The 24,249-nt window shown below is 54.7% G+C and overlaps 4 protein-coding genes across 8 annotated transcripts; 2 read left to right on the top strand and 2 right to left on the bottom strand.

The window, feature by feature from the left end:
- The first annotated feature begins 208 nt into the window (after positions 1–208).
- LOC128502948 (rho guanine nucleotide exchange factor 3-like) lies at positions 209–4,337 on the top strand. Of its 2 annotated transcripts, none has more exons than XM_053472919.1 (12): positions 209–428; positions 730–787; positions 871–924; positions 1,103–1,210; positions 1,304–1,459; positions 1,615–1,677; positions 1,998–2,094; positions 2,496–2,572; positions 2,684–2,941; positions 3,158–3,328; positions 3,467–3,656; positions 3,955–4,337. In XM_053472919.1, exons 1-12 carry the CDS (start codon positions 364–366, stop codon positions 4,218–4,220), a joined length of 1,563 nt encoding a protein of 520 aa, XP_053328894.1. In that variant the 5' UTR covers positions 209–363; the 3' UTR covers positions 4,221–4,337. The 2 variants fall into 2 exon arrangements, with proteins under 2 accessions (XP_053328894.1, XP_053328893.1); XM_053472918.1 differs by having other exon boundaries at positions 1,968–2,094.
- A 630-nt stretch (positions 4,338–4,967) lies between these two features.
- On the top strand, positions 4,968–7,573 carry LOC128502842 (uncharacterized). The gene is made up of 8 exons (XM_053472783.1): positions 4,968–5,125; positions 5,697–5,929; positions 6,108–6,171; positions 6,400–6,527; positions 6,603–6,721; positions 6,973–7,105; positions 7,179–7,275; positions 7,348–7,573. Exons 1-8 carry the CDS (start codon positions 5,056–5,058, stop codon positions 7,392–7,394), a joined length of 891 nt encoding a protein of 296 aa, XP_053328758.1. The 5' UTR covers positions 4,968–5,055; the 3' UTR covers positions 7,395–7,573.
- Positions 7,574–8,445: 872 nt separating this feature from the next.
- On the bottom strand, positions 8,446–10,767 carry LOC128502847 (transforming protein RhoA-like). Of its 3 annotated transcripts, none has more exons than XM_053472793.1 (5): positions 10,745–10,767; positions 10,125–10,282; positions 9,930–10,050; positions 9,712–9,842; positions 8,446–8,658 (listed from the first exon to the last, which is right to left on the bottom strand). In XM_053472793.1, the coding sequence occupies exons 2-5, from the start codon at positions 10,278–10,280 to the stop codon at positions 8,485–8,487; spliced, it is 582 nt and encodes a 193-aa protein (XP_053328768.1). In that variant the 5' UTR covers positions 10,281–10,282; positions 10,745–10,767; the 3' UTR covers positions 8,446–8,484. The 3 variants fall into 3 exon arrangements, with proteins under 3 accessions (XP_053328768.1, XP_053328767.1, XP_053328766.1); XM_053472792.1 differs by having other exon boundaries at positions 10,739–10,757; XM_053472791.1 differs by lacking the exon at positions 10,745–10,767 and adding an exon at positions 10,528–10,663.
- Positions 10,768–11,501: 734 nt separating this feature from the next.
- Positions 11,502–23,543, bottom strand: UBA1 (ubiquitin like modifier activating enzyme 1). Of its 2 annotated transcripts, none has more exons than XM_053472925.1 (26): positions 23,424–23,543; positions 19,027–19,140; positions 18,882–18,940; positions 18,625–18,793; positions 18,406–18,540; positions 18,205–18,311; positions 18,001–18,091; positions 17,729–17,861; positions 17,202–17,299; positions 16,966–17,112; positions 16,680–16,856; positions 16,496–16,606; positions 16,334–16,414; positions 15,832–15,987; positions 15,457–15,622; positions 15,174–15,370; positions 15,004–15,068; positions 14,610–14,805; positions 14,315–14,389; positions 13,940–14,129; positions 13,766–13,854; positions 13,423–13,515; positions 12,826–13,017; positions 12,647–12,748; positions 12,402–12,502; positions 11,502–12,161 (listed from the first exon to the last, which is right to left on the bottom strand). In XM_053472925.1, the coding sequence occupies exons 2-26, from the start codon at positions 19,138–19,140 to the stop codon at positions 12,026–12,028; spliced, it is 3,180 nt and encodes a 1,059-aa protein (XP_053328900.1). In that variant the 5' UTR covers positions 23,424–23,543; the 3' UTR covers positions 11,502–12,025. The 2 variants fall into 2 exon arrangements, with proteins under 2 accessions (XP_053328900.1, XP_053328899.1); XM_053472924.1 differs by lacking the exon at positions 23,424–23,543 and adding an exon at positions 20,256–20,363.
- Between the last annotated feature and the right edge of the window lie 706 nt (positions 23,544–24,249).

Genomic DNA, 24,249 nt, shown 5'->3' with positions numbered 1-24,249 from the left:
GCCAGAACGTGGGGCTTAGCATGTCCGTGTAGTAACACTGTAATTTTACTGCCGCCTCTCCCGTGGCTGTCCATTTTGCCCCCTCGTGGTGTAGTTACTGCTCTGATTACCTCGGCTGGCAATCTAACCCAGCGACCCCCACTCCGCCCCAGCGTTCAGGTAGAAGTTTCTCGCAGGCAGGAAGTGATGATCGGCCCCAAACCTCGTGAGACGCTCGTGGCAGGAAGTCGTGGTTAGAGGAGGAAATGTCAGAGTAGAAGCTGGCGGAGGTTTGATGGAGCTCTGACTGCAGACACCTTGTGCACCTGCATCTGCTGTAGGTCCAGGACCACCGATGGCCATGATCACCAGGAACTTCACTTGATGGGACCAGTCGCTGAAACCATGAATGGGGAGAAAAAAATGCATGAGGACGACGGAGAACCTTGGTATGAAAATGGCTGTGAAACGGTCCTGCGGGCTTTCCTTCCATGGGTGGTTCTGGCCGATCCCTGCTGCCTTCTGGATGTCCGGTTTACAGAACGAGCACCCTCAGCCGTCAGGTTTCAGAGCAGTCGGCAACCCATCGCTCTTCGTGGCGACTGCTCCACATTCAGAATCCTGCCGTAGATTCCTACAAAAGCATCCGATCACGTCCAAGATGGAACAATTACGTTAATGCCCCTCTGAGCTGGTGATTTGCCCCTTTATTGCACCCCTGGTCACCGCTGCTTGTTTCTACCCCTGCAGGCTTCCTGTGCAGAGGGAGCGCTCGTACACCAGCGGCTCCCTGTCTGGCAGCTCCGGGGTATGTACACACGTATGTACGTGGCGTGTGACTCGTGGCCCCTGGGGGTCTCTGTCCCAAACTGACATTTCTCTGTTCTTTAGCTGAAGAGGCGAAAGCAGGGAGAAGCCCCCCCAAACCAGGTACCTGAGGAAAAGGTGAGGACTCAAAACCCATTGGGGCCACGACCCCCTCTGAGACCCCGTGTCTGTCCGTCCCCCGGCCTGTCTGTCCATCTCTCTCGCTCCGTGTCCCCCCGCTGTATGTTGGGGTCGGAGACGTTTTTTGGCGCAGGATCCATGAGCTCATGCTGTGCTCTCCATCTGCGACATGCAGGAGCCCAGCAATAAGAGGGTTAAACCTGTCACCAAAGCATTGTCGGCGACCAGCGCCCCCCACCAAACTAAAGTCACCCCCCTGAAGAAACTCAGCCTTTCCATCCAGGTAACGGGGTAACAGAACAATCTGGGGCCAGCAAAATGGTTGGATGGGGCTCCTCGTTGGACGGGCTTCGTTAATACCCCTCTACATGCGCAGCACTCCATTGGCAGTAAGAACGACAGCCGCCTGTTCAGCTTTTCTCCCCGAAACTGCAACCCTGGAAGCGGAGGGAAAAAGAGGGGCAACAAGCTGTGGAGCGAGACCTTCGGCAACTCCAGGGAGCTGTCTGCACGAGAGGTCAAAAGACAGGAGGTGAGAAAGAGGAGCCTGGGGCGGAATAAAGGGTTATGGCAGATAGGTGAGTTTAAAGGGATCTGATGGATCCCATCTCTTGATAGCTGGGGGTCTCTGGAGTCTGTTGTTGGGGGGTTTTGTCCACTTTGTGTATAACGGGGTATCTGCCACAGGTGATCTTTGAGATGACACAAGGAGAGCATCAACTGATAGAGGATCTCAACCTGGTGAAGAAGGTAAAGCAATCTGCAGCGCATCGCATCGCAATAGCCTTCCCCTCCTGCAGAGCATCACAATATCCCCTCCTGCAGAGCATCACAATGCCCCCCTCCTGCAGAGCATCACAATGCCCCCCTCCTGCAGAGCATCACAATGCCCCCATCCTGCAGAGCATCACAATGCCCCCCTCCTGCAGAGCATCACAATGCCCCCCTCCTGCAGGGCATCACAATGCCCCCCTCATGCAGGGCATCACAATACCCCCTCCTGCAGGGCATCGATGTGCCCCCTCTCTGCCTTGCACTAGGCTGTAAGCATTTCTTCTGTTTTGCCCCAGAATTACTACGAGCCCATGTTAAAGCTCGAGATCATGTCTCCGGAGGAGTTAAACCAGATCTTCGGCATCATCGACACGCTGCCCCCGCTGCACCAGGGTGAGAAGCTCAGGGTGTGAGGGGTCACAGGGCGGCCAGGAACCCCAAATGGGCCTTTCTGTGGGTGTATCAGGCAGTTACCCTCAAATGGGCAAAGGGTGACTCTACTGCCCCTTTCATTAGCGATGAGTATAGGCCCTGCGTAGCGTGTAATGCACTGTATGATGAAAGCCGGAGCCTCCCGCAGCGTGTTCTGCCACACGCATGTGATCACGCCGGCTCCACCTGACATGAATTTAAGACATCCTTACCAAGTTACAGTGAGCGACGTCACATCCCCGGTAAACACAGCCCAGATATTACCTTCCATGCCCCATGCCCATTAAGTATATGAACAGGATGCACACACAGCAGTAGCGTAGTACACTGTGCACTCACCCTCCTTCTCTGAACGGCCTCAGATCTGCTTAATAGGTTACAGCGCCTAAGGGGAGAGGACGGCACCGTGCGCCAGGTGGGACCCGCTCTGCTGGACTGGGTAAGAGTTACTTCATGGGGGTATTAAAGGGGCAGTTTGCCATTTTACAGGACTGACCTGATGTGCTTTATGAACCCAGCGTGTGCCTCTGAGCTCCTGTCTCCTTTCCAGCTGCCCGGCCTTCACTCCTACGATGCCTACTGCAGTAACCAGGCGTCTGCCAAAACGTTGCTTGATCTCAAGAGGCGCGAGCCCGCGGTGCACAACTTCCTGCGCCTGTGCCAGGAATCGGCGTTCAGCCGCAAGCTGGACCTATGGAGCTTCCTGGACCTTCCCCGGAGCCGGCTGGTCAAGTATCCGCTGCTGCTGAAGGAAGTGCTGAGACACACGGGGCCGGAGAACCCGGACCACGCTCCGCTCAGCCAGTCGGTGAGTGCGGGGCCCGTCGGGTGCCGCTTGGATCCTGAGGGCACCACGAGGAACACGTGAATCCACAGCTTGCTTTGTCAACCTCTCAAAATGTTTATTTCGAAATCCCACTGTTTTTGCTCGGTAATGTTAAATATAAACCATCCGATATGTTTTTGACTATTTTCTCGCTCTTACTTTCGCGATGCCCTCTGGCCTTTGACCTCTGTCTTTTAGGTCCTCATGGTCCAAGAGATTGTTACCCACATTAACAGAAAGACGGGCGAGGCAGAATGCGACTCCTATCGCAGGAGGCTCTCCTATCTTTACGAGAGTCAGAATGAAGGCGACGTCTCCCGCTCCAACTTCCTGCACTGCCACGGGGAGCTCAGGAACAACAAAGGGCAGGTGGGCAGCACGCTGGAGACACCGCGGAGGGTCACTGAGGCCTCGGGCTGGCCCTTTAGGTCATTGTCCTCCAAGCTTTAGGGATGTATCTCCATTGGGAGTCCCCTTCTAATGTCCGTTGTCCCACCTCTCCACCAGAGGCTCCACGTCTTCCTGTTTGAGAAGGTCCTTGTCGTCACTCGGCCAGTGTCACAAAATGACCAGCTGCAGTTCCAGGTGTATCGGCAGCCAATCCCTTTGCTGGAACTTGTGCTGGAGGACCTGCCGGATGGTGAAGTGAGAATTGGCGGCTCCATCCGCGGGGCTTTCACCCCCACTAATGAACGAGGTAAAAATGACTGTGAGGCTCACAATCCCGATTAAATAAATTGGGGCGCAGTGGAACCAATGAGATTTCTCGCTGTAATGTCTTTTAGTTTTACTATTACATTAAACCTTATTTGCTCTCCCAGAACTTCCCACTGTTGGTGATCATGTGATTTTTGGGTACCGCCCCTTACACCCAAACGTCATAGGACTGATTGCCTTATGGCAGAGCCGTGTAAGGTCCCATGTTAATGCTTCGTCCCACAGACCCATTGCAGAGGGGGCGCCATCTTTAAATGTTATTTCTTTCCTCTTATCAGCCAAGAATTTCTTCCGCGTGAGCTTCCGTGACCGGACGAGGGGACAAGCTCATACCTTACAAGCCAACGACTCTTTTAACAAGCAGCAGTGGGTTAGCGCCATACGGCAAGCCATGGTGGCAAGCCGAGACCACGAATCCAAACAGGGATCCCCCCAGGATCTACCCTGCACGCTAATGAATATCTCTGACCTGAAACTGAGCTGCCATGAAGACTGCACAGAGAGAGAAGATGGAAAGAGGGGAACGGGCCACGTCCATAAGTGATGAACCAGGAAATGTTCTGTGGAAATGTGTGCAAATCTTAAAATAGAGTAACACGGCCTGAGTGACAACAGCGTATTGCCCCTTGTTTTTTAAATAAACTTCTGTTGTTAAATCCCCCGACCTGCATCTAATTGTCTATCCAAGGTCTCCATCATCCGGCATCGCTACGCGTGTCCAAGACTGCAGATAAGCGACCGCAGCGTCGAAAAAGTGGCAACAAGAGGACCAAAATGCCACCTGAAGGACTTAAACAGGGGAGCAACATGTTGGAACTGAGTCAGGTGACAGCTGACGCAGTAAGACGGTGTTGGAAGGGTAAGATGGAGTCAGGGGAAGTGAAATGGCATTGGAGGCATAAGATGGAGTCGGATGCAGTAAGATAACGTTGAATACATAAGAGTTGTGGTGGGTAAAGGTGATGGAAAACCCTTCACTTAAAATGAAGGTCACCAGTTCACTGACTCAAAGAACCGTTCAGAGCAGTTCTGAGTCATCAGTTCACTGACTCAAAGAACCGTTCAGAGCAGTTCTGAGTCACCAGTTCACTGACACAAAGAACCGTTCAGAGGGGCCCTGAGTCACCAGCTCACTGACTCAAAGAACCGTTCAGAGCGGCCTTGAGTCACCAGTTCACTGACTCGTGGAGGCCTGTGGCAAGAGTTTTAATATGGCCGCTGGAGGACCAAAATGACTGCACACGGTGGAGCAACATAGCGGAAGTGTATTGGAGGAGTAAGAAGGCCGCCGACACATAAAGATGACGTTGGAGGAGTAAGATGGCGGCGGACGTACTAAGATGCCTCTGAAGAAGTAAGCTCATTAAAGGAGGAGTAAGATGGCGGCGGGCGGATGGTCTGAGCGCGTTCTGCAGCTGATCCTAAAAATGAATAGTCTGCAGCGGGAAGGTAAAAACATAAAATACACCCCCTGTTACCCTGCGTCACGTGATTAACGAGTTATTACCCCCCCCGTTACGTGTTTAATGGGTTATTGCCCCCCTGTCACCCCATGTCATGTGTTAATTGGGTTATTACCCCCTGTCACCCCGTGTCACGTGTTTATTGAGTAATTATTACCCCCTGTCACCCCGTGTCATGTGTTTATTGGGTAATTATTACCCCCTGTCACCCTGTGTCATGTGTTTATTGGGTAATTATTACCCCCTGTCCCGTGTTTAATGGGTTATTACCCCCTGTCACCCGTTGATTGGGTAATTACCCCCTGTCACATGTTTGTTGATTGGGTAATTACCCCCTGTCACACCGTGTCACGTGTTTATTGGGCTAGTATTACCCCCTGTGATACGTGTAATGGTTAAATACCGGGTGTTATTACTTTATACCCCGCTCTGTATTCACTGAATGAGCCACGTGCACATTTTACCCCCCCCCCTGTATTTTTATCATAATGCCCTACAGGAGGCAGGCAGGCAGGCAGGCGGTAAATATCCCAGCACGTCTGCAATGTGTTTCGCAGGCTGTGTACCCTTCTGCGTGTGCGGCCGGAGGGTGGGCTGGGTGGCCCCATCCGTGGCCCAGCTCCTCTCAAAGCACTCGGATGTGTTCACATTTCGTGGCGGGGCCCCTGGTCGGCTGGATCTGGCTGAAAACCTGAAGACCCCCCAGGAGAGGACTGCGGCCGTACAGGAGACGATGCGGGCTCTGCGCTCTCACCACGTGGCCCCCTGTCTCCAAGAGTGGAGGGACGAGGTGAGCTCGGTGGGGCAGGCGGGCGAAAGGGCCACGTCTGATAACGTTGGACATGTGACTGTCACAGTTGGCACATGACGGGGCAGTAAGATGAGTCCACGTGACGCCGTGTCATTCTGCCTGTCACGTGACCCACGTCCCCATTGCTCACTACATTCACCCTGTGACTCCCCTGCAGCTCTATGACGTGAAGCATCTGTTTGGCGACGTTCCCCTCCTCAGCATGGAGAGAGCTGCCACTCGTGAGTATCGGCCACGTGCGCTCGAGGCAGGGGAGGTAAGGTGTGGCCGTGGCCTTTTGTGTATGTGGCGGCCGGCTCCGTCATGCGCGGCTTTGTGGCATTTCTAGAATAACAGAACATGCTGGTAGTGGCCCATATTGCCCCTCCCCCAGTCCGCCCCATCCCTCCCCCCAGGATGTAGACAGTTGGTCCCGTCGGGGGAATTGTAACCATGCTTCGTTTCCGCAGCTCTCCTTGGGGTGCCACGTTATGGGGTACACGTAAACGGGTACCTCCGTAAAGGTGACGAAATCTTCATGTGGCTCGGCCGTCGCTCTGCCAGCAAACCCTCCTACCCGGGCATGTTGGACCATCTGGTGAGGATGACGGACGGGCAGAGCTGGCGTGGCGGTTGGCGCCGCGTCCTCACGTTTTGTTTGTTTGACTGACAGGCAGCGGGTGGCGTGGCGGCCGGCGCTGGCGTCTGGGAGACCCTTCTCAAGGAGTGCACAGAGGAGGCCTGCATCCCACCATCCCTCGCGGCCACGGCTAGGTCCGCTGGAACGGTCAGGTCAGTGGCTGCCGTTCGGAATGGCTCCCCGTTAATGCTGTTTCCCGGCGTGTCGTCTCACGTGGGTCTACAGCTGACGACGACGACGACGGCCGTTCCAAAACCTGCGCGTCCTCTGACTGCTTTAATCCAGTCATCCTAGATTTAGGGACGGAGAGGCTTCCCTTAGCGTTTCGATGCTGGCCACGTGGCACACAAAGCGTGGAGAGGGTTGGGTGGTACGTGGTCATGTTGGTTTGTCTGCCCTGCAGCTACGCGTACAGACAGGAGGAGGCGCTGTATCTTGAGTGCCAGTTCGTGTTTGATCTGGAGGTTCCCGAGAACTTCCAGCCACTGGTGGGAGACGGAGAAGTTCAGGAATTCTACCTGTGGCCCTTGGCCAAGGTAAGGTTATGAGCCACATGTTTAGGCCACAGATTCACTCTGTAATTTAAACACGGGGCTGTTTGCTCCGCAGGTGAAGGAGGCCATTTCCACGGAGGAATTCAAACCCAACTGCGCGCTCGTCGTCTTAGACTTTCTCCTGCGACACGGAGGCATCAACCCCGACGATGGTACGTGGGGTGAGACGTGGCCGCAGGGGTGACTGTCCAGTTCTTTTGCTCTAAGTTTCCCCTTTTCCACAGAGAGGTATTACCAGACGTTTGTGGAGAACCTGCATGCGCCTCTGTGATTTGCAACATCAACAAAGATGCCACGGGGGCTCCAAGTGCCCCCCCGGGGTTTGTTCGGAGATGAAGTGGCCAGCCGTGGGGTATTTAGTGACTCGTACTGCCCTCTAAACACTTACCTGCCCTCCTTACGTAAAGACACGGCCCGCACGCCCTCAAATAAAACGGTCTTTGTAACCATCACATGTCGCGTTCTGTCCCGGACACGATTACATGTGCCACGAACGTGCCAGTGCAGCTTCCATGGAAACAGCAGCAGGCGCAGTGGTGGAAGGACATCCTGCCATAAAGCATTCAGCCCGCCACAGGGCGGAGCCAGAACGTCACGACTGCTTGTTACCGCAAGCGCCTGGAAAGCTACAGGAAATGTAGCTTCTTTACTGGCACGTTAGGCAGAGACCCTCGTGCCAGGGTCTGCACATCTTTACTCCTCTTCCTGTGCCACGTGCCTTAAATACTATCTGTACCCCTTCATGCCCTGGGGCAGTTATAGAAAGAGAACTCCCTATCCATACGTGGACTGAGCCTCGCCACAAGGCGACGTTTACCTGAAGCACAGGCCACGCGCCGGTTACTAAACTTGGTTACAAATTTTATTCGCACTTTTACTTGGTGGGAAAAAATCCATCAATACGTGAAATAAAAGTGAAGAGAATCCACGGACATCATAAAAAACCCGTTCCATGCGTGACCCCCACGAAGAAACAGGACCGCTTCTACTGTAAAGGGTTAAAAACAGAACGCTCTGCGTGGGCACAGAGACCCCCCCCCCCCCGTGGGCACAGACCCCCCCTCCCGACAGCAGCAAAGGGTTAACTCCTCACAGACGTATAAGGAAAGCAGGAGAAACCGGCTGCTTGTTACCCCTCCAGGGGCAGCAGAACACGGAAAATCCGTACAACGCGTGGCTTCCTGGGGGGCCCGTTTTGCTGGGCTGTGACACGGAGGGGCGAGCACGGGTTCCCCTCGTACTCCTCACAGTCCAGAGGAGGTCCTGATTCTCCTCCCCGCCGGGGGGGTGCACGTTGCTGGGGGGGGCGTAGAGAAGGAGTGTGGAGGCAGAGGGAACGTGGGCGACCCGGAGCGTGTTCCTCACAGGAGATCACACGTGTTCTTCTTCCGTCCTCGCTTGGCCTGCAGCGCAGCGCGTGTCGCCATTTCAAACACCTCACGGACGCCGTCCTTCGTCTTCGCTGAACACTCGAGATACCCGAACGCTCCGATCCGATTGGCCATTTCCCTGCCCTCCTCCGGCTTCACCGGCTCCTGGGGGCCGAAAAAAGACATCAACACCGGGACACACCCCTCCTAATACACAGACACCGGGACACGGACTCCCTCCTAATACACAGACACCGGGACACGCGCCCCCTCCTAATACAGACACCGGGACACGGACCCCCTCCTAATACACAGACACCGGGACACGGACCCCCTCCTAATACACAGACACCGGGACAGCGCCTCTCACCCCTCCTAATACACACACACCGGGACACGGACCTCTCACCCCTCCTAATACACAGACACCGGGACACGGACCTCTCGCCCCCTCCTAATACACAGTCACAGGGACACGGACCTCTCGCCCCCTCCTAATACACAGACACCGGGACACGGACCTCTCGCCCCCTCCTAATACACAGTCACAGGGACACGGACCTCTCGCCCCCTCCTAATACACAGACGCCGGGACACGGACCTCTCGCCCCCTCCTAATACACAGACACCGGGACACGGACCTCTCGCCCCCTCCTAATACACAGACACCGGGACACGGACTCCCTCCTAATACACAGACACCGGGACACGGACCTCTCACCCCTCCTAATACACAGACACCGGGACACAGACCTCTCGCCCCCTCCTAATACACAGTCACAGGGACACGGACCTCTCGCCCCCTCCTAATACACAGACACCGGGACACGGACCTCTCCCCCCCTCCTAATACACAGACACCGGGACACGCGCCTCTCACCCCTCCTAATACACAGACACCGGGACACGCGCCCCCTCCTAATACAGACACCGGGACACGGACCCCCTCCTTATTCACAGACACCGGGACACGGACCCCCTCCTAATACAGACACCGGGACAGCGCCTCTCACCCCTCCTAATACACACACACCGGGACACGGACCTCTCACCCCCTCCTAATACAGAGACACCGGGACACGGACCTCTCACCCCCTCCTAATACACACACACCGGGACACGCGCCTCTCACCCCTCCTAATACACAGACACCGGGACCCCCCCTCCTAATACACAGACACCGGGACACACGACCCCCCCTGTGAGTCGCCCTAGCACCTGCTTCATTTTGGCGAGCTCCCGCCGAGTGTGGTCATCGTTCCTCAGGTCTTTTTTATTCCCCACCAGGATTATGGGCACGTTGGGGCAGAAATGTTTCACTTCTGGGGTCCATTTCTCCGGGATGTTTTCTGCAAAGAGACGAATTCTTAGAAGTAATAAATAAGAGGGGCGGGGGTCCGATATGTGGAAGAGGGGGTTGTTGGGGCAGAACTCACCCAAACTGTCAGGACTATCGATGGAGAAACACATGAGGATGACATCGGTATCGGGATAGGAGAGAGGTCTGAGGCGGTCGTAGTCTTCCTGCCCCGCTGTATCCCACAGCGCCAGTTCCACCTGGAAGGACCCAGACAGGTGTGTTACCCCCACGCTCCAGGAGCCCCTGCCTGCCCCGGGGCCCGGCCACTTACCTGCTTGGAATCCACTTCGATGTCGGCCACGTAGTTCTCAAACACCGTCGGCACGTAGACCTCAGGAAACTGGTCTTTGCTGAAGACGATGAGCAGACATGTTTTCCCGCACGCCCCATCCCCCACAATCACCAGCTTCTTGCGTATGGCAGCCATTCCTGGCAGGAAAACAGAAAAGGGTTAATGCCGGACATGCCCTGCCCCAGCACCGAAGAATACCCCATGGGGCGTCCGCTGGCCCCCTCTGTCACCGGGTTAGAGGGCCAAATCCTGACTACAGAATCAGATTTACAGCAACGCGAATGGCAGCCCCTTGGGTGACTGGACCAGGTAGAGTGCAAGCTTTTTGCCAAGTGGCTGGTAGGGTGTCAGCATTCGTGTCTCTGGAGAAGCACAGACTCACATGCGAGAACCTCTGTGCTGCAGAGCTGGCAATCTAGCTGGCAGTAACACTGCCAGGACGCCCCTTGACGCAAAGTACACATTCATGACGTCACTGTCTATCGCTCTTGGCGTCTGTCTGACGTCATTCTCGCCCCTTGTCCGCCAGCTAATGAGGAACCGGGGACTAACGGCGACCGCTTCCCAAGAGAAACTAGGCCCGACATACACACCCTTACCGTCAGCTCTCTCCCGCTCTGATCCGACCAGCCTCTGCTCACCGGCGTCGTGACGTCATTCGAGTCAGTGCGCCCCCAGCCAATAGCGCCCGAGTGACAACCAGTAGAGGCCAATAGGAGCGCAAAGAGAGTATATGCGCGAGACATAGGGGGAGCCTAGGAAGGTAGGCGACAGGAAGTAGGCTGGGCGTATTCTTGACTGGCAGCCTTAGCGGACCAGTCAGCTCGAGCCAGTGACAGCAACAGGGAGCGGCCGGAGAGTTCCAAACACTAGAGCCAGTCAAGGGACGCGGAGATATGACGTCAAGGGAAGGTCACACGCGAGCGACAACCACAGAACAGAGGCTTTAAAACGGGTCAAATGTCATTCAGGCTCAGTCACCGAAGGGACGCGGGGTATTGTGACCCGACCTATTACACATGGCATAGAGACTTGCCTGTCTTGCCCTTTATACCTGACGAGCTTAAAGCCCCCATTTTTGGCCCCCTGGTGATTGTCCAGTGTGTAGTTCCCACCCGTCATCACCTCCCCGCCCCAACTCTCTCCTTTTACTCCAGCTGCCCTGGCCAGTGAGTTAAACCACCCCAGGGGTATAAATCATCTGTGTTCTCTCCTCCCTTCATCCGTTCCAGCAGCCGGAACGCACCACACAAGCGGCAAAGGTGGTCTTCATGAGGCTACCACCACCGCCCCCCTCAACTCACTGACACCACCGCTGCGCGCCCCCCGTTCACCCCAAATTCAGTCCACGAGAAATCCGCATTCTTTGTTTTATTTCAGATTCAAACACAGTATAAAGAAACATTTCTAAAGGATCAGCAGTTTTCTCGTACTTTCCGTTACACTAAAGCTATATCTTACGGCACGTGGCCCCTCTGGCCCCAGCCATGGTTTGTGTGGGCAAGGTAGATACACCAAAGCCTGGGCATTCCTGTTAACCCCATGCAGAATGGAGGCTCTGGGCCCCAAAAGCATTGAAGCCTTCTACTAGCAGGGCCCCGGTAGCAGAAGGGGAAGTGGGGCCAGTGCAAGCACGAGCCAACAAGCCATGGACAGAAAGCAGACAGGAGTGGGGGGGCCGCTCTACAAGGGAGAATCACAGAGTGCTCACAAGTTCCACAAGAGACCAGACACGTGAAGGGGTAAGAGACCCAATCCCATTACTGCAGGGAAGGGGTAGGGGCGAGCAGGAGATGAAATATCCCAAATCTTTAACCCTCGTCCCTGCCACCCCCCCCAAATCTGCCTCAGTGCTTCTTCCTGCCCGGCTCTGGCCACGCTCAGCGCATGGTGTAGCGCACGTAGGGAACCTCCACATCTTCTCCGGTCTCATCGTTGCAGCAAAGTTCGAACACCAAAGCCTTGACGTGCTTCCCGATCTTCTTCTTGGACACCTTTGTTACGATCTCTGTCATCCTGCGCCACACAGAACATTGGACCGCATTTAAGGCCATGTATGGAAACATTGTCTCCCCAGCCTCCACCCAAACCAGACATAACACAGATCCCCCCCTACAGTATTACACGAGACCCCCAAACCCAGAGAGCCCACCCCCTACTGTATTACTCCAGGCCCCCCCAAACCCAGAAAGCCCCCATACTGTTACCAGACCCACAAATTATATCCCCCCCCAAAGCACTGATCAGGTCACTTACGGCTGTTCAAGGCGTTCCTTGAGCTTCGCTGCTGGCATGAAGAAGGAGTAGAGCATGGAGACCCCCTGGGACAGCATGGTGATCTCCAGCTTATGTTCATCCTGCAAGAAACCCACAGATTGGTATAACGAGGTGCCGGATCTGTAAAGACCCCCATAAAGTCCTTTCGCCAGCAGTATACACCCCCCCCCCGAAGTCTCCCGGGGCCAGCAGGCACTGTGTCTGGTGATCCACGAGAAACTCACCTTAAAGTAATCCAGAAACTGCTTGAGTGTCATCTCCTCGCCACTGGCCTGGATTCCCTTCACTTCAAATCTGTCCCACAGCGTCCACTCATTCTCATAGTACTAAGAAGAGAGCGCAGGGTGAGAGAAGGGCTACGGCCCCCACGGCCCCACAATACCCACATGGACAGCTCATTCACCTTGTGTTTGGGGGCCGCGATGGGCTCTGAGAAGCCAAAGAAAGGAAGCGCCAAGTTCATGAAGCCGTTCTTGTAGGACTCCAGCTTCTTGTGTCCCTGAACAATCTTGTAGAGCTCCAAACACACGAGACCCACCACAGCCGCCGTGGTCGTAGCGATGGCTGGAATGATTTTGCCGGCTATCAGTTTACTCTGCAGAAAAGGAGAGATTTATGCGCAAAACCACGGCAGAGAGACCCCACCACCATACCGGCAGAACGGCCCCCAGTAAAGACTCAAGTCAGTCGTTGGTCTCGTGTTAGATTCAGGAGCCGTATGCCTATCCCATGCATGTTTAATACCCTCACGGTATTACCATCTACCACCTCTGCTGGGAGGCTGTTCCACCGAGCTAAAATCCTTTTCGGAAAGTAAAACTTCATTACATTCCTTCTCTGCCTCGGGCCCTCGTGTTAGATTATGGCTTCTTGCAAGATTTCTCTTCTGTGGAATAAACTCCCCTCCTGTCTTTTGTTAAATAGGGATCTAAATGGGCAGAACCCTGCCGAGAGGCAGTCACCCAAATACTCCCACACAGCCGCGGACAGCCATGCGCACCTTGTGACGATCAGCCGGAGAGATTTCGTAGTTCTCCGCTCGCAGGTTTGACGCGGCCACGATGAAGTCCATATGGAAATTCGTGTCATCGTCCTGAGACAGTTAAAAAGAAAGACTTAAGTGTGTGTCTGCGGCCGGGAGGCAGTTCCACTTATCTACCACCCTCTCAGTAAAGGAAGACATCCTTTCATCTAAATGCAGCTGCGTTAATCATCCCGACCCGTGGCACCAGGGCAAGAATACGGCCTCGCAGAGCTTTGCACAGACTGACAATCACGACGCCATCATGTCAGTGAGCCGGTTGACGAGCCACACCTCCCGTGTCTTCGCCGACATTACTCACCTTCTCAAAGTCGATGGGGAACATTTTGAATCCGCTGAGGCTGTCCAGGGTGGGAAGGCCGATCTTCAGTTCCTCCAGGCGACTGTCATCTGAAACAAGAACAAATTCCGGTTAAGCGGACGGGAAGCGGACCCGGCGTCTCTTCAAAATGCGCTGCGCACACAGCGGCCATACCCAGGGAGGCGTGCGCATTCTGCATCTCCTGGTCCGAAACGTGGATCTTCACTCCTGACTTGGGAGTGAACTCCGGGACTCGCACGGATTTCAGAATCTCCACCAAGGCAGCTCTGTCTGTAGATCCCGAGATGCCGTACGATTGTGCAAACAAGTTAGCAGCGGCAATAATGTAATCCAAGTGCAGGTCCTGTGAGACGACAGGGGACACGGCGTGAGCCGACAGGGGACGCGGCGTGAGCAGCTTTCTTTGGCTGGCGTCTGAAGCAGACGTTGGCAGGAGTTAAGTCACAAGTCATGTCATGCAGTATTTGGACCAAGGTCACCATAGGTAGTAAAGTACCCCCCAGCCATCACCCCCTTCCAGGTACTCACGCAGCTTGTATTAAAGGTCAGAGGATGAGGGCATCTCTTGGGTCCCGACCAGAAGGGAGCTCCAGAAGATGTCAGCTGAGAGTAAAAGAAACAAAAACTGATCTCCCTCCCCAGAAACACAAGTTACGGACACGGCCAAGAAGCCAAACACCCCCCCCAATATACCCTATTTCTATAACTGCATGAAGCCACCTCAGCACCACCATAGGACAGCAGAACTGAACTGCGCTATCTGGACGTGAACAGGGCCACCTGAAATCCACCAGGCCGCGTGAAATGCGCCGGCAGGACTCACCTGCTCAGGGGGGAAGTTGTGGAGCAGCTGGCGGATATTGTTGCTGTATTGACTGTGCCAGTGGTTGCAAGCCCACGATACGCAGTCGCTCCAGCTCTTCGGCCGCTCCGTAACCAGGCTTTTGTAGACGGCTTCAATAATCTCAAGAGGCTGAGAGCCCGGCAGCTTCAAGGTCCTCTCCAGGAACTTGGGGTCTCTACGGGAAGCGAGAAAACAAACTAACGCCCGGCCAATAGAGGCATCTTATGCTACGTCGCCATCTTTCAGTAAGGCTGCCTCTACATGACCAGCCTGGCAGCTACAGAAACAATCCTGGTAAACAAGGAGAGGGTTAAATATCCCACCCTACATCCACCGCGCATCCCACCAAAGTCCTGAGCCCATTCCCACTCACGTTAAATATTGGTTGACGTTTTCTGCTGGTTGTTTGAAGAGTCCCTCAAACTCATCCCGAGCCCACTGCAAAAACAAAGATGAATGATTCGGGTGCCACGCCAGAGACAGGGCCGGGTCAGCCAAAGCCAAAGCGCCATTCCGCGACAAACCCTTCACCGACGGCCTCACCTGCAGGGTGTGCTCGATGGCGTTGGGGAAGTTTTTCAGGGTGCAGATGGGAATAGATTTCTCTGGAGGGTCCTGGCTGGAGCTGTACGACTCTGTCAGGAAGGGGATCACCACTTGGACGTTGCCTTTAGTGCCCAACGTACCAGACTCCAGCAGCGGCTTGCGGTAATACACGCAGCGGCGGTCCATGTACATCCCTGAAAATAAAAATAGTTTTACAGCCGTAGTACAGCGAGGACGACATTCTGACTTAACCACCCAAACGCCGCAGATAGACACTCACGAGCATCCACGTTATCCAGCGCGTTGGCAACGCCATCCAGAGCTTCAAAGAAGTCATCGTCATAAACCTTCTCAGTCTCTGTCCCCACGCGGTTCTGGTGACCGGTGACGCGCACGTTTGGGTTCATCTGCCGAACCGCCGCTGCAGCCGTTTCAGATTTCATCTTCTACGAAAATAAAACAAACGCCATCAGCTCCCAAAACAAGCGTAATCCGCCATCATGGAGACGCAAGAGCAACCATACCGAGCTCAGCTAAAATACATGGCTGCGAAGGACACGGCTGGCGGATCCACGCGTTATACATCTCTGTATGTGTTATATAAACACATACACATTTAATAAAGGCAGGGAAGGCACTGGAACAAGCTGCTTACCGTCACATCCCAGGGGCGGAAGAGAAACTGCCTGTTAAGGTTAGATTTCTCTATGGTGTCCATGTCCGTGACGGTGATCTCTCCTCCCTCTCCGGCTGCCAGACCAATCATTGCAAAGTTCTTTAACAGCTCGCAGCCAATGGCGCCTGCACCAACCTGCACAACACAAAGCTGGCTTAATGGACGAAAGACACTTCTATGGTAAAACCAACAGACACCAAAAGGAGACACCAAAACCCTGGCGGACGCCGTATCCTCACAGCGCACATACTGGCCAGCAGGTAACCACTGAGGGTATGAAGCTGAACCACGATCCCTCCCGGAGAGCAGCTGCAGCCTGGAAGGACGGCGTTGATTAGTATCGGCCTTTGGGACATCACTGGCCCTCATCAGTATGAGCCATAAAGCAGCGAAGCCTTGAGTGATCAAATGAAGCCGTCTCCTGGGGACACCGTGCGCACGCCTAGCAAATACTCTACGGTACAGAAATGGCAAGTCCTACCAGGAAGTATTTCTGCTTGCCCAGCTTCTCTTGCAAGTCTGATCCAAATACCGCAATCTGGCCATCATAACGAGAGTTCCTCTGGTATAAAAGAGCAGGTAAAGCATTAATGAAGTTCAAACAGACAGACAGGAGAATGAAACGAACAGACAGGCTGCTTACTGGGCTGCACAGCTCCTCCGTCAGCATCGCGTCCTCCTCTTCCTCGGGCAAACACTCCACGGCATCGAAGTACAACCACTGCATGACGGGCATGAATTTACCGGAACACGCCTAAACAAAACGGACATAATGAGCAGCAGCTCCCACAATCCGGAGTACAGACGGGCTGGCCTGGAGACCTCACCTTCATTGCCTCTTGGGCAGCTAGACCTCCGATGAAGGCATTGACAGGGGCCAGGTTCCCCGTGGCCTGGTACGCCAGCTTCCGGATTAGCTTCTCTTTCAGCTCCTCCTGCTTGGCCGAGCTGGACAGCTTCCCATTTATCTCCTTGGTGAGAGACAGGACTTCGCTGGCATCAGCCTGGACGGGAGAATCGGTTCTACGTTTTACTCACAACAAGCAATCGGCAACAATCCCAGCCCAAAGGGAGCCCGCCACGCAGCAGACGAGTCCGCCACACGGCACCCACCTCATTGCGGGGCCGAGGAAGACGGCCGTTCTTGCTCTGGAACTCGTGCAGGGCCTGGAAGCCGAGGTGGAGTTGGGAAGGATGGTCAAACTTGGCAAAATCAGTGAAGACAAACTCAGGCTCCTGCAGAGCTTCCTTCAGAGGTTTCTGAGAAGAAAAGGAAAATCCAGGTTCCTAAATCATGTCTCTAAAACACCAGGCGGAGATTCCCAACCACGAGGAGCAGAAACACTCACAAAACTGATTTTCTTCGGCATCTTGACCTGGCTGACGATTCCCCCGCGGACGTAATCCGAGAAGCGGGTTGTGTCACAGATACTAAACGTGTAGGGGCCTGAGGAGGAAGAGACAGCAGACACGTGAAATCCAACATATAGAAGAACATTAAAGCATGCGGGAGAACTGCAGCCCAAACGCACTCCGGAGTCCGGTATCATACTGCGTGGAACAGGTACCGGTCACACCGACCTAACGCACAAGAGCAAAGCCGGTAAAATGCGCCAAGCAGACCCCGATGCCTCAAAACAGGAATTGGGGTCTGCAGCTCCTCTGAGAGGAGAGTCTTCACATTGTCCCAATTTGCCAGCTTTTTTATATGAGATAATTATATATATTCTCATGTTTCAGATCACGTTGAGGCTTCACAGATGGTAGAAACCAGCGGGGGCAGTCTGAAGCAGGGTGACCAGCTGGCTTGTTTAACCAGGACTCATCGTGAAGCCATCGGCCACCACACTGCCTGCTCCAGAAGCGCGTTACCCACCCAGCACTTTGATCTCCACCGGCTCGCAGTTGTTTAATTCCGTCATGCCTTGGACTTCAGTGAACGTTACGTAGTCTCCATTTTCAAATCCGTGCCTAGCCTCATCCAGACAGGTCACCACCCCGGGGTTATCCTGCATTGGAGACCAACGAGAAATGATACCGAGCTCACACTGACAGCTTTTCTCCATTCATTTAACAATCCCGCCCCGCTAACCCCGTTTTCTTTTCCGTCTCTCACACGGGGTGCACGGCCCATGGGGAGCCTCGTACCTTGGTAATCATGGATATCATGGCACTGAGTGGCTGCTCTCCGTTTGTGTCCATAACAACCATTTGCTTCCCAAAGTCACAGAACAGCTGCCTGTGAAAAAGACAACAAAGCAAGACGGTGAACCGAGGGCCACACAGGACACACGCCGATAAAACCAGACTGACGCCAAGACCTGAGAGCGCTGGCGGTAGCCGCACACTCACCCGAACAGCCCCCTGGTGTCGGCTACAATAAATTTGATGTCTTTGCCATGACAGATGTCGCCAACCCGAAGCTGCTCTTCAAGGGAAGAGTTTGTGAGAATCACGACCTGAGGAGGAACAAAAGAAGAAAGCGGTGGCTTCAGACCCAGATCACACTATTAAAGCCACGCGGTAAGCTGCTGGCCGAGCCCGGCACGTTACCTGGAAGCCAGACAGAAAGTCGTCACTCAGGGGTCCGCTGAACGCAGACACAGGCACATAAGTGTTTAGTTCTGCAAGTCTTGGGAGGGAAACTTCCGCGCGGTTTTTACCGACATCATCCTCCCGAAGATAAAACTGCCGGATGACACGAGACAATTAGTTACCGTCCAGGCGACCTGCGCCAGACGCCGAGCCTCCTCTGTGCTGCCGTATGGCTACCTGTGAGGACAGATCTCTCCACTCTGTAAGCCCCTGGTCGTGGATGGTCACGGACTTCACTCCCCCCAGTATAATGTTCTTTGCGATCTCCACACCGAGACCACTCATCCCAGAGATAAGTATATTGGAGTTCTGCATGCGCTTCATGGCATCATGTCCCAACACGTACCTGACAAAGCAAGAGACAAGCACAAAGATCACGACTGTACCCGGCGCCACACGTGTGCGTGTGCGAGAAATATCCTCCCCAAACTTACAGCTGCCGTGAATAGAGACCCTCATCGATCTCCGCTTCATTTCCGTTCCGAGCCATGCCCTAAAATCAGCAGAATAAGGATGAGAATTAGACGGCGTCACCCGTGTGTGTGTGTGTGTATGGGGGGGCTTGGAGCGCACACTCACGTTGGCTGGAGCAGAAAGATCAGTGCTCACTGAATTCGAGGATGAGCAATTTGAACCCGTCTTCAAATCCGATCCGTCCACGCGACGCTTCTTAGACAGCGGCGAGCTGGACATCTAACCAGGAGGAGAGAGATGATGGGGAATGAGCAGCGAGGACAGCTTCTCAGACATTACAGATAAAGCCCAGGCAGAGCGCCTTCCCGAGCGACACCGGCCACTGACCGCCCAATGAGCCCAAGTCCCCCGGCACGTATATAAAGACAAGAAAGGCCCCCTGGACACCGCTAACCGCTTCAGGACATTCAACATCATTTCCGGAATTCTCGTGTGACGCAATGGCTGCCGGTCCTGATCACGCATTGTACAGCGCTACGGAATATGATGGTGCTATACACACACACACACACATATATATATATAAGCTGGGACCCTCTTCTATCTATTTACGTAGCTTTCCAAATCAAATTAGGGAACATGAGTTAAAAGGAGATTGGGAAGGCGAGGGGGGGCAGGGGCGGCGAGAGGGGGGCCAGGTGAAGTGGCAGGAAGTGCAACCTATACTATTTCAAGGTAGGCCCCCCAAAGGCCGGAAGAGAGTTAAATCGACAGACGGCTGAATGTTTCCTGCACCTTCCTCACACGGGGTTAAATCAGCCCAGGTCTCTAGGAGGAAACGGAAGGAAGGTGTGGAGCGGTGTGACACAGAGGGTGGGGAGTGTATGGAGGTGACACGGAGGGTGGGGAGTGTATGGAGGTGACACGGAGGGTGGGGAGAGTATGGAGGTGACAGTAGATAAGTGCAAGAGAGGGCATGCACAGCATCGTGGGTTCCCCCACACAATAGTACTCTACACCGCGGCGCGCACCACGTCTCCAATACACAGCACTAGTGACTGGCATCTCCCTGTATAGATCAAAACCCTGCCCCCTACAGCATTAGTGACTGGCTTCGCCCCATATAGATCAAAGCCCTGCCCCCCTACAGCACTAGTGACTGGCATCACCCCGTATAGATCAAAGCCCTGCCCCCACAGCACTAGTGACTGGCATCATCCCGTACAGAACAAAGCCCTGCCCCCACAGCACTAGTGACAGGCATCATCCCGTATAGATAAAAGCCCTGCCCTCATACAGCACTAGTGACAGGCATCATCCCGTATAGATCAAAGTGCTTCCAATGTACGGCTCCAGTCACAGGGTTGGCTCCTGGAAGGCCCAGTCCAACTCACCAATACCACCGGGGCGGCCCCGCTGATCTCAGACCCCGTTCCAGACGGACACAAAAACAAGATGGCGGACCCCCGGAACACAGCAGAAAAAAAGCGCAACGCCGGCCTCATTAACATAACGGGGCAGGACCAACATGAACCAATCAGCTGCTGCGCTATGCCGCGTGAAACACGCACGACGCAGCGTTCCAAACGGTTCAACGAACCACGTGAGAGGTTGACTGGGCGGATCCAACCTGTCAATCAGCAGCTCAGGAAATTGGCAGATACTATAGGAATCTCCAGCCATATACATCACAGGCAAGCCCCCCTTTCTCCAGCCATATACATCACAGGCAAGCCTCCCCCTTTCTCCGGCCATATACATCCCAGGCAAGCCCCCCGCCTTTCTCCGGCCATATACATCCCAGGCAAGCCCCCCCTTTACTCCAGCCATATACATCACAGGCAAGCCCCCCCCTTCTCCAGCCATATACATCACAGGCAGGCCCCCCCCCGTCTCCAGCCATATACATCACAGGCAAGCCTCCCCCTTTCTCCGGCCATATACATCCCAGGCAAGCCCCCCGCCTTTCTCCGGCCATATACATCCCAGGCAAGCCCCCCGCCTTTCTCCGGCCATATACATCACAGGCAAGCCCCCCCTTTACTCCAGCCATATACATCACAGGCAAGCCCCCCCTTCTCCAGCCATATACATCACAGGCAAGCCCCCCCTTCTCCAGCCATATACATCACAGGCAAGCCCCCCTTCTCCAGCCATATACATCACAGGCAAGCCCCCCCCTTCTCCAGCCATATACATCACAGGCAAGCCCCCCCTTCTCCAGCCATATACATCACAGGCAAGCCCCCCCCCCTTCTCCAGCCATATACATCACAGGCAAGCCCCCCCCCTTCTCCAGCCATATACATCACAGGCAAGCCCCCCCTTTCTCCAGCCATATACATCACAGGCAAGCCAAGCCCCCCCCTTCTCCAGCCATATACATCACAGGCAAGCAACCCCCCTTTCTCCAGCCATATACATCACAGGCAAGCCCCCCCTTTCTCCAGCCATGTACATCACAGGCAAGCCCCCCCCTTTCTCCAGCCATGTACATCACAGGCAAGCCCCCCCTTTCTCCAGCCATATACATCACAGGCAAACCCCCCCTTTCTCCAGCCATCTACATCACAGGCAAGCCCCCCTTCTCCAGCCATATACATCACAGGCAAGCCCCCCCCTTCTCCAGCCATATACATCACAGGCAAGCCCCCCCTTCTCCAGCCATATACATCACAGGCAAGCCCCCCCCTTCTCCAGCCATATACATCACAGGCAAGCCCCCCCCCTTCTCCAGCCATATACATCACAGGCAAGCCCCCCCCCTTCTCCAGCCATATACATCACAGGCAAGCCCCCCCCTTCTCCAGCCATATACATCACAGGCAAGCCCCCCCTTTCTCCAGCCATATACATCACAGGCAAGCCAAGCCCCCCCCTTCTCCAGCCATATACATCACAGGCAAGCAACCCCCCTTTCTCCAGCCATATACATCACACGCAAGCCCCCCCTTTCTCCAGCCATGTACATCACAGGCAAGCCCCCCCCTTTCTCCAGCCATGTACATCACAGGCAAGCCCCCCCTTTCTCCAGCCATATACATCACAGGCAAGCCCCCCTTTCTCCAGCCATCTACATCACAGGCAAGCCCCCCTTTCTCCAGCCATCTACATCACAGGCAAGCCCCCCTTTCTCCAGCCATCTACATCACAGGCAAGCCCCCCTTTCTCCAGCCATCTACATCACAGGCAAGCCCCCCTTTCTCCAGTCATCTACATCACAGGCAAGCCCCCCTTTCTCCAGCCATCTACATCACAGCCCAACTTTTCTGTAGGAAGAACACCAGAGTGAGAATGAGGCTTTGGTCTGAGATCCTGCAAAGAAAACAAATCTCTGCGTTCAGCACCGAGTAGACAGGAACCGCGATCATCAACCCCACCATCAACGCACCGCTCCAAAACAGCACAGGATTTAACAGCGGGCAGGAGGGGTCAGAATCCAACAGTAGAGCGTCAGAGGCTGAGATGGAAGGACGTTTTACTTTACTGAGAGGGTTGTAGATAGGTGGAATAGCCTCCCAGCAGAAGTGGTAGAGGCTAACATGGCGAGGGTATTAAACATGCATGGGATAGAAACAGGCGACTAGACGAGGGCCGACCTGCCAGCAAGCTCTGGGTTGCAATGCTATGGCGTCTTTTCTCTCTGCCCTGGGACACTCCTACCACCTACTCATACCTGCACAAAAGACCCCATAAGATCTGGTCTCTGCACCTCGCCTGCCCCCACTGGGGCGGAATCACTATCCATGTGCTCGTTTTACTGCTAAATTGGCCAACAGGCAGCTGGTTGCTACGGGGATAAAACTTTACACCGTTTTTACTGGAATAATGTATTAATAAAGTTCTCTCTGAAGTCAGCGGGTGATATCCGACAGCTGAGGCTGTGTGTGCACGAGAGACGCGGCCTCAACCACACAGACAATACTCTTATCTCTACATGATGGCCCTGCTGCCAGCATGCCCCCATAACAAGGGAGGAGAGAGGGTGTCCCTGCTGCCAGCATGCCCCCATAACAAGGGAGGAGAGGGGGTCCCTGCTGCCAGCATGACCCTATAATAAGGGAGGAGAGGGGGGTCCCCGCTGCCAGCATACCCCATAATAAGGGATGAGAGGGGGGTCCCTGCTGCCAGCATGCCCCTTACATGAGGAGGAGGGGGGGGTCCCTGCTGCCAGCATGCCCCTAACATGAGGAGGAGAGGGAGGGGGTCCCTGCTGCCAGCATGCCCCTAACATGAGGAGGAGAGGGGGGATCCCTGCTGCCAGCATGCCCCTAACATGAGGAGGAGAGGGGGGGATCCCTGCTGCCAGCATGCCCCTAACATGAGGAGGAGAGGGGGGATCCCTGCTGCCAGCATGCCCCTAACATGAGGAGGAGAGGGGGGGATCCCTGCTGCCAGCATGCCCCTAACATGAGGAGGAGAGGGGGGGGATCCCTGCTGCCAGCATGCCCCTAACATGAGGAAGAGGGGGGGGGGGCCTGCTGCCAGCATGCCCCCAACATGAGGAGGAGAGGGGGGGGGGGTCCTACTATATGGATGTACCCACAGGTCCCCGGCCTTACCCCCTCCACAGTTCCGGGTCGCACCCGTGGCTCCGCTGCTCGGTTACCGCTGCTCCGTAAGGCTGGGGGAGGAGCACGCGCTCGGCACCGGTACACAGGAATGCGCGCGCAGTAGCCAAACCACACCCACACGCGAGGACCGCAGCCAATTCGCGGCCACTTTGGCGATCCAGCGGCCAATAGGAGAGAGGCCGTGCCCTCCTACAGCTAGAGAAGCGTTGAAGAAAAGATTCCCGCCCACCGGCCAGTAAACCATCCAACCAAATGACAGTCTATCGCCACGCCTCTCTCCTGTTCTTCAGGGTGCACGAAGCCTTTGCCGCCATCTTGGGACCTGGCACAGAGGGAATTATTTGCTGGCTAGAAGCCCTGACTCAAAATGGCGGCTACCAAGTACATGTGCCGGACAGGTGTCAGGGCAAGAGCTGTGTGTACCCCCTAACTGTACACTAGAAGCGGGTGCCTTACAGCAGCACATGGCTTTAAGCCACACCTACTAGTGGGTGGGGAGGCCGTATTGGCTCTTGGGAAATGTAGTTCTTTGTCAGACACATACGGACATTCTGTGGGTCTTTATTACAGGCTCTGGCGGGATGGGTACAGGCGTGGCTGGGGGCGGGGTATTTAGTAGAAGAATAATTTTTTTATTTTAGTGATGAGAGGTTCAGATCAGTAAAGCGAATCGGTTAATTTCGAGTGATTCATTGAAATGAACCGATTTGTCAACCGATTCATCGCAGCAGTTGATCTGACGGTTGGCCCCGCCCCTTTCATTATAGTTTATGAATCCTCCTGCCTGCCCAATCGGGATGATTTGTTTATTTGC

Source organism: Spea bombifrons, chromosome 8 (assembly GCF_027358695.1).
Source record: "Spea bombifrons isolate aSpeBom1 chromosome 8, aSpeBom1.2.pri, whole genome shotgun sequence".
NCBI classification, from domain to species: domain Eukaryota; kingdom Metazoa; phylum Chordata; class Amphibia; order Anura; family Pelobatidae; genus Spea; species Spea bombifrons.
Note: the sequence above shows the minus strand (reverse complement) of the source record. Positions and strands in the feature narration are given on the sequence as shown.